Source organism: Solea senegalensis, linkage group LG1, assembly GCF_019176455.1.
Source record: "Solea senegalensis isolate Sse05_10M linkage group LG1, IFAPA_SoseM_1, whole genome shotgun sequence".
Classification (NCBI taxonomy): Eukaryota; Metazoa; Chordata; class Actinopteri; order Pleuronectiformes; family Soleidae; genus Solea; species Solea senegalensis.
This window is the reverse complement of record NC_058021.1, coordinates 7837947-7847754: the sequence shown is the minus strand read 5'-3', so window position 1 is coordinate 7847754 and position 9808 is coordinate 7837947. Positions and strand designations below refer to the sequence as shown.

Here is a 9808-nt window from a genome sequence, read left to right as displayed (position 1 = left end):
CCCGCCCCCCCATGTGAGTGATGTGGTTTTGCCGACACATACTGAAGAGACAACGCAGAGTTAACTTTCCGGGAGGGGCAGAGATGATTGGGTTCTGGGGAAGTCACTGTAACTCTCACATGTGCTGTTGAGAAGTGAGGAAGTCGTCTGAGGGAAAATCTCTCTCTTCATCCACCCACACGTCATTGTCATTGGCCCAGAGTGGTGATGTCACAGTGTGGACTATCCTATAAAAGGCCGCTCTCCCGCAGCAAAGGCAGAACAGCTGCGAGCTAACGCACTATTAACAAGGAGGAAGGCACTGTAACATACTTGACAAACACTCGTCAAACATCTTTGGAATTATTCATCATGTGCAGAGGATTAGACTCGCTGCCCATCACCTGCCTGGAGAAGTAAGCTCACTTTCCTGTTGTTTTTATTGTGTTTGTTTAGTTTTTATGAAGTCCTTATTCTTGCAGTTTATCAAAACGTTGCATTCCTCTCTACAACATATTGCCTTCTTTTGTATTTGTAGGGCAAAGGAGCTGAAAGCTCTGTTTGGAAGTTTACTCCAGAAATCAGATCACAGCATCACTGGCACTGGACAGTCAAAGAAATGCAACAAACAAAGGTAAGACGACTAAAACAGTCTGTCTGTGGAATTAAAACATCAGTGATTCTAAGTGATTTTTCTCACTCACGCTTTTTTGTTGCAGGTTAAACATCAATGAGCCTCTGAAATGGAAAGAGTCATTCGAGGAGTTGCTGTCCTGCCAAAGTACGTACGACCCTCTACAGTGCACCTGAAGTGAAATATATGATGCAATCATTCTAAATCCTTCGAGATGTCAACCAGATGTTGATCCCCACGTTTTTCTCTTTTCCAGATGGACTGTGCCTGTTCAGAGCGTTCCTCGTCTCAGAGTTCAGCGAGGAAAACATCGCCTTCTACTTGGCATGTGAGGACTATCGTGCAGCTAAACCTTCCAAACAGGCCACGAAGGCCAAGAAGATTTACGACGAGTTCATCGGGTTGGACGCAAAACGAGAGGTAAGTGTCACATCACCAAGAGTACGGACATGTGTTGGTTTCTCTTGTCTTGCTGTAAAGTGCAGATCATCAACTCCTCTGTTTCCCAACAGGTGAATCTGGACCATGTGACCAAGTCCATCACAAAGGAGAACATGGAGCATCCCAGCCAGTCCTGTTTTGACCTGGCCCAATCCAAAATCTTCTCTCTGATGGAGAAGGACTCTTACCCTCGTTTCCTCAAGTCTCCTTTTTACCTGGAGCTCAGCAGAAAGTCCAAGACCGGGTAAAAATACTTCTTTTGACAAACTTTCCTGCAAGCAGCAGATTTGTCAAATAAGCTTTGTGACGCACAGCAGAGACTGGAACAGGTCAGACCTCAGTCCGAAGAGTTTCATGTGGTCATGGTTTGGAGAGCAGAGGTTCTACATAGACGAGCATCCAAGCTAGAAGCTGGAGGACCCTGTCCCTGCCGGGAGAAGACATTGAAACAGACTGAGACGTCTCGTGCTGGAAGAGACGCATGTGTTGCACAAACATAAACAGAAGCAACAGTGGAATAAAGTAGAGAGAACGTAAACAAGAAATGAATTCCACACAACAAAACTACCACTAGGAGAAAATGTTTCTCCGTAGCATTGATGTTTATTTATTCTTTATTTATTAAGTTATTTTATATGATGTGAAAACTGCCTCGTATTTGGTATGTTTTTATCTGAAGTACTGTATGTGACACTAAGTGCTGTGAATAAAAGATTTTTCAGACGATTGTTCTTTCTATTTGTTTGTATTCTGTGGGAAAATTCACACGTGTATGAGAGGTGGATGTGTTCGGGGAGGACAGAGGCAGAAACACTTGCTCATGTTCACTGTTCCGGCTGCTGCTAACTCAGTAGTTCCACTTCACCACTTCACACGTAGGTGACAGAATGACTGCTTTCCTCCAAAGTTACAGTGAACGGAAGGTATGTGTGTGTGTGTGTGTGTGTGTGTGTGTGGGTGGGTGTATGTACTTCTATACATACACATCTTTGTGAGTTCCAAAAAACTTACAAACCTTTATGAGGACATTTTGACCTTGTGGGGACATTTAGTTAAGGGACCCACAACTTTAAAGTGCTTTTTCAGGATTAAGACCTGGTTTTAGGGTTAGTGTTAGAATTGGGTTTAGTTTACGGTTAGGGTCAAGGTTGGTGACCCCCGCTTATGTCTATGAAATGTCTTAAAAACAAGCTTTTGTGGGTATGTGTGCATGTGTGAGAGAGAGAGTGGGAGATATTCTATAACACGTCACTTTCTACACATACATCAGATACAAACATACATCAGATACATCAAATAAGTTCACAAAACAAATTTTGCATGTTTCAAAATATGCCTATTTGCGTAAAGACTTGAGCTATAATGTACTGTATGGTGACATGGAATTTGTTTTACCTGTTGCTCACAGTTTTCACCTGTTTTCTGCCTGACACCACAAATTAGGAATATTTACTGTTGGTCAGTTTCTGTGGGAAAGTGTGTCATTCCAAACCCTTTTTTCCCAAATCATGCTGAACATGACCTAACTGACATACAGTACCATCAGAAAGAACCAGACTGAAGGAAATCACTTTTATGCCAAGATAAAATATGATATGGTGCCCCTTTAATAGCATTGAAAAACAAATGAAAAGGGTTATTTGAAAAATAACACCTAAACTATACGAGATAAAAACGAGAGAAAGCTTCTATTTTGCAGCCAACAGGGCAAATGGTGATGGTGATGGTGTGGCTTCACCTTTGAGGAGCTGTTATGTGATCCATCTGTATACAGCACAGTACAGTTTGTGTCCCACTTGAGCATTTGAAAAGTGACTGCATCACAGCGTTCATTTAAAAAGACTTGTTGCTTCCTTTCATTCCCAAGCAAAGAAAAGTCAAACTTGTGACTCACTCTCTCATAAGCCACGCAGCCAGCATTTATTAGACTGAAAACAATCTAATTCAAAGTCATCTTATTGCCTCCAAAAGAGAACTAAATGTTGAATTTTTCCTTTGATTCTGTTATAAGTTTGATGGAAGGCTAGATTTGGGGTTCGAAATGATATTATCGATGGGAAACCCACAGCGCAGACAACACGTAAGGCTTTGAAATCCACTAAGTGTTTATTTGTCCAAAAGAAAGTGCTCATTTTTCTGAGAAGCAACTGAGCTTGCGAGGGTGAGTTGCCATGGAGACAGCAGCCACCTACTGAGCACTTCCACTTTTGTTTACTACCACGGCAGCCACTCGACCTGTGAGTCACAGCTGCCATAACCATCCTTTTTTGTAAATCCGCCTCCTCCGTCCATTCTAACACTGCAGCCCTCGTCAGCGCTCTCCTGCTGCAGCAGACAACTACTGTTCAAACACTTGGCCTCGAAGGAGATGAGGGCAAAGTCATTAACGTCACTCTTACACTCCAGGTTTTATCTCACACCTCCACCTTGTTCTCTCATCCCTGGATGATGAGTAGTGGCTCTTCTTCTCAACGTGGACAGACAGTGAGTGAGTGACAAGACCCTCATTTTCTTTCCCCCAGCAAATTGTTTTTCCTCGCAGAAGAGTCACACTTAACTTGTAATTGTCACTTCTTTGCTGCAGCAACTGATGTTACACATAATAGTATTTGCATTTCCAGCATTCTGTTTGGGCAGGTGCACATCTCCATTCCCATCTATGTTAGCGGATGGCATCAAACTTTGGAAAAGAAAAGAAACTATTCAGGCCCTAACATGAGATTTATCATTCTATATAAGGTAATAAATAGAGTATGTAAGATAAGTTGTGTCTATATTTGGCGGAAATAGCTTGGGGCATACATTTTTAACCCTTTTACACGTAATTACTAACGATTTCAGTATTAATATATTCAATATTAAAAGTTATTCTGGAATAATTGACATTTTCTGGCAAAAAGAAAGTCCAGATGGACGTTTTGAGGCTTGGGAGTTAAAGGGTTAAACAATGCACGATATCATTTTCTTCTTTGTGACATCTTCATGACATTTCATATGACACAATGTTGTTTATTCAGCCAGGAAAAACAAATCTGACTATGATTAAGATCCTCTTTTACTGGGGAGACCTGGTCAAGACAGACAGCAGATCAAATAAAAACACCAAGTTTCATCAATCAAAAGACAACAGAAAAAATCTAACCAACAAAAAAGATAAACAGACATTTGAAGAATTCAGTGACATCCTGTGAAATCTTTCTCCAGTTCTTTCATCATCTAATCAGATTCATTTTTTAATCAATAAAACATTCCCCAGTTCTCTCTCTCTGAAAGTCTGCCCACACACACACATATAACTTGATTTAATTAGTTTTATGCCTATAGGAAGATTGTCTCAATGAGGTAATAACATTTCAGAACAGCATAAAAAAAAAATTTCATTAAAAAAAAAACTTGTGAACATTAATTACGCAGCTTCTGGCTGTTGTGTTCCTACTCTAATCTAATACTGGGAGGAATTTATTGTGATGTGTGTGTAACTGCATACAGATGGGCAGACAAAAGCATTTGAAACAAGTAAATTACAGCTGAGTCACAGCAAGCACTGTGCAAGTCAGAGCGTGACACGACTTCGGACTCATTTCCTGTGCTTTTTTGTTGCTTTTATGTCATTTTTTACAGTCAATACGAGATTATGAGAAAGCCTAACTCCTTTCTAGTGCCGTCTACATATTAGATGACCATAATCTTCCTCCCTCAAAGAGATCATTTCCCCTTAATTAAACAAAAACAGCAGCGTTTCAAGTAGGACACTATTAAAAAGTAAACTTGGCTGCAGTGTTTGAGTAAATGTGTGTCTTGAACCACTGCACACACTTCAGTAAATATGTAGTTGCAGGACTAATGGAGCTCTGAAAGATGAGGAATAGAAACATCATGTACTTTTATCTCACAATTCACTGGTAGAGATAATACAGAACTCTGTATGCTGCAAGCTTTAACTCATCAAATAAAAAAAACACACTTTTTCAGCAGCAACTTTCAGTGAATCAGAAGAAGAGAATTGAAGCAAAGAGAAAACAAGGTAAGTCAACATCATGGAAAATGATGTTAGTGGAAGCTCAACTTAATCGGTCTATTTTCTCCTTGCAAAAGAACAACAACCAACTAAACTTTAACATGGAAAATCCACACAGGGATTTTGACAACCCTGATAAGGAAGTTAAATCGAGGGAGAACAACAATCTGAGATCAGAAGGGAGATTCGCTTCAGGAACAGTGTCGTTACAGTGACTCACTTCGACTTCTCGCAACAAAAACTGATGAAGAAGATGTGAAATGGGAAAACATTCTTTGCCGGATTTTATTTGAAGTCAAGTCACCCAAACAAATGTTTTTGCACCCCAACTTCAACTTCATGCAGCCCACCACTCAATATCAAGTTATCATGAAGTACATGTGTATGTTTTTTATATTTGCAGATTCATGATAAATACATTGATTATTGTTGAAACTATTGTGAAAAATGAACACTTTTATTTGGAAATTCTGTGAAATATTGTCACAATTGGTATTATTGTGATATCATGATGGAATATCCTGATATGATTTTAAACTGAACAGTTGACAAGCATTGGCCCCAAGGTCATTTGAGTTTCAGACCCCTGTTCTAAATTGACTGTAGGTGTGAATGGAATAGACCGACGACCTGTCCAGGGTGCACCCGACCTTTCACCCTGTGTCTGCCTCACTTGCAGTCTACTACCATACTAACGATTACTATTACTATTATTAATAATATCGTTTAACTAGCTTGAAGACAGGATTATAATCTGCATATTCAGGTTACAGTGAGAAGATCTTTGTCCAAAAAAACATGATGGTCTAAAAAAAAAGACTAAATCTGAGGTCATGAAAAACTTTGTATTCATAAAATAATTAGCAAGAAGATCATTTATAATTTCAACACAGAGTCTACTTAACATGTCCACTCATAATGTAAACAGACAACACACCCAGGTGAGTTGTCATGGAAGAGGCTTAACTTTAGTATAGTTTCCACAAGTGTCTTTGAAGCATGGATCAGTTTCATTAGGCAACATTATATGTCATGAAGGTGGGCGCATAATGCAGAAGTGGGTCAGCAGACTCCTATTAAAACATATTTGCTGCGTGAGTAATGGTTATTGTAACCTCCATGCTTGAACTTGGTAGAGAGCTGCAGTCATGGTTACCATGTTACCAAGGGAACAAGCCCAGCAGAGCCGAGTGGTCCCATCCCAACATTTTTGTCACAATACAATAATAATTATACCAACTGAGCTGCAACCCATTTTGGGTTCATTTGGTTTACTGAATGGGAAAAATAAAAGAACTGAAATGAATTGCAAATGATCTCCTCCACGTCCATGTGTTTAAAAGAGGCTCATTTTGGACAGCAGGCACACGTAATCTGATTAGAAATGCCATTCGGAGGACTTTGTGAGATGTGTGGATAGCAGTCCACTGGTGTTGTTCTTTCAGCATCTGCTGTACACCGTTAATTAATTGGTGAACAGCAGATGCAGCAGGGAGTCAAGTCATATAAAGCAAATGACGGTGATTCACTTCAGTCAAGTAAAGTCACATGTGTTTGCTATTATTGTAAACTTCCAGGAACTGATGTGCAGCGTGACTTCACTCAGTGACATGTAACCTATACTGTGTGTTATCAAATCCATGGTCCTATCATTCTGAGACATTTGGGAAAAACTCCGTCAAGCGGGACACTTGACATTAGACAGATGACTTAAGAGTCCCCAAGGGAAAATGTATGCGTTGTAGCATCTGTAGGACATTTAGGCAGACAATACACAATCAATGCAATGAAACAAGTTATCAATAAATTACAAAGTGTTAAAAGTGTTGATAAAAAGTGTGAGATGCAGCAGTAAGTTGACAGTAAACACTAAAGTGTGGTTTAAGGTGAGAATGTAGGAGTGTGTGTGTATGTATAAACAAATTAAAAAAACACATACCCACTACTCTTACTAGAAACATAAGTAACTGTTGCCTTTCCATTATATCAAACCAGTTTGGTCATTTTCCCCTGAAGCATTCTCTCTTCACTGCTCACCAGATATTCTGTCTTTGTTCAGATCATTCTCTGTAAACCCCCGACATGGCTGCTTGCTTTAAATCTCAGTAGATGAGTAGTTTCTGAAATACCAGAAAATAACCAGGCCCATCTGGCTCTAGCAACCATGCCACGTTCAAAGTCACTCAAATCCTCTTTCTTCTCGATTCTGAGGCTCAGTTTGAACGTCTTGACGATGCCTCTAGTGAGTTGCTGCTGTGTGATTGGCCGGCAGGATATTTGCTTTAACGTGCAGTTAAATGTGTTCCTAATAAAGTGGCCATGTGAGTACGTACAATGTGTAATTTCAAGTGTGTTCAGGTGTGTTTCTCCTCCCTATGCTGCCACTGTCTGTATATATTTGTATAAAATTCAATACAAACAAATTTGTGGTAAGTGTATTGAGTTCTGTTTTTTTAATTGCCTCGAAGAAAAAAAAAATGGTGGTAAATAAAAGCAGGACTGTAAAACCTTTTCCCACATTCTCTCAGGAATTTACTTTAAACATAAAATTCCTAAAGTTAATAGTAAATCACTACTGTTTGGTTCCTTATATTTATGCTTTATTTATTGTTTCTTAAATGATTACACATGACAGAATGTGACTTGAAATAATCTTGTGAAAACGGTGAACTCTAGACATTAACCAGAGAATAATAAAGTGCACAGCTAATAGCATTGGGGTCAAAGGTCATGGAGTCACCCTTTTAAGCAGCTTATTTAATTGAGGACTGAAAGCCATGGAGAGTTGAATATGACAGCAGCATAAATATGAGCAAAAAGTCACATTTAGGCCAACATTTTTGGGAACAGCAAACACTTATTTGCCTTCTTTTCAAGAACATGGCGGCCAACAGGCAGGGTGCAAGAACTGGACAAACTAAGATGTCAAACTACTCTAAATGTGACATTTTACTAGAGGAAGCTTCTGTGAAGCAAGTTTTTTTTGCTTTCTTTCAGTATGATCTCAGAGAACACCTTGTTCCAGAAAAACAGTGGCCAGACGTTTTTATCCCAAGGAGTAAAAACGTGTTTTTTTTACGCAACGGAGCATTCTGTTCGTTTAGATCGTAATGGATGGAGCCTGAGAAGGAGCATGTCATTTGTACTGAGTGTGTCCCTGTTCAACAGTTCTGATGGAGCACACTCAGGACACATCACCACAGTTATACAGTTAGCTTATAAAATACATAGAGCTCTATTGCCCCCTACTGGACACAAAGCACTACTGCCGTTTTTGTCATTCTACTTGCAGGTGAGGGAATTAAAGCAATGGAGCAGGTTTCACTTCAAACATTAGGGGGAAATACAGCTCATTTTCTACACTGCTTACACTTGATGACATGGCATCATAAGGATTAATGCAGAATCAAAATCGGGCTTTAATTGTCATTGTATGTCGACACAAAGTTGTGAAATTAAAAGAAAAACATAGGGACACACCGTAAAATGAGAGTAATGGAAAAAAATGAGTATTACGAATAAAATAAATGCATGTTTTTATGTGCACATGAATAAGCCGTGTTGAGTGAAAGAATCCTATTGCATTTTCTTGTTCAATGTGGAGATTCATTTTGATTTACAAGGCAAAGTGTGGCAAACGCTGTGCCATTTAACATGCCAATCATACACAGGCTGCTTGAACTTGCTTCTTAGGAGAACTGACTGTGAGTTCTCACAGCACTCTGCGGCTTCTCTCAGCTCCCGTGGACCATTTTAGTGTCTTTTGTCTCATTAGTTTGGTTTTGTGGGCTGCCTGCGTGTATTGTAGGTGTTTACATTTCTGTAAAAATGATTTGACAACACTGATTCTCATTTTGCTTGACAGAACCATGAACCCACCTATAAAAAAAACATACTGTGGTCTGATGCTGAGCGCCTACAAAGCTCCAAATGGTTGTAAGTTATCTTTCAAAAATAGAGCTCATGAAATGTAGTCTCAAACGTTGCATCAGCAGATGATATGATGTGTTTATGAAAAATTAAAAGTCAATAATAATACAGAGAATACAGAATCAGTTCCACATTGTATTCAGAAAAAATATCATAGTGATGATTCAGAACTCCACATTGTACAAACATGATTCGTTACAAATCGGATTTGACGGTTCGTGTTCATATTCCAGTGTTTTGCATCTGAATGTGACTGCCTTCATATATGCATATATACGCACAAATACGTTTTTGCATGTTAATCACCAACAGAAAACTTCATATTTGTGAGAGTATATGCTGTATTGAAACCTAGAAACTATTATTATATAGCTATTGCAGCAAATCTGAATTGCACAAGTCTAACTTTCTACCTATTAATGTAAATGTAAGCTCAAGTTACATGCCACTATAAAGTGTTTTTTGTGTTTTGTTTTGTAATAGCTTGTTGGCTTGAGAGCTATGTTTATTTTTATTTTATTTTAATTTTTTCATTTCTTTCAAGGTGAACACTTCTTTTTCTAGACATTTGAAACGATAAATGAAAGTGGTTTCATATTTCGTCCACTAAAATATATGTCTACATCAAATGTGATATTGACAACGTCCCAAATGGGATCCACATAATTATGCAAGCATGCACAAATGAATTTATTTCAAAGTGGTCTTACTTTTCAAACAGATCTACATCGTTCTGTGTTTTATTTTAAAGTAGGCCAACGTGTGCCAGTGTTTTTCCATCACTGAGTTTCCCTTTTTAGCAGGTT

General features: G+C 38.9%; 1 protein-coding gene across 1 annotated transcript; it reads left to right on the top strand.

Annotated features, from left to right (window-relative positions):
* Positions 1-275: 275 nt before the first annotated feature.
* rgs5b (regulator of G protein signaling 5b) lies at positions 276-1768 on the top strand. Its single transcript, XM_044037521.1, has 5 exons — positions 276-395; positions 518-613; positions 699-760; positions 870-1033; positions 1126-1768. The coding sequence occupies exons 1-5, from the start codon at positions 352-354 to the stop codon at positions 1300-1302; spliced, it is 543 nt and encodes a 180-aa protein (XP_043893456.1). The 5' UTR covers positions 276-351; the 3' UTR covers positions 1303-1768.
* The last annotated feature ends 8040 nt before the right edge of the window (positions 1769-9808 follow it).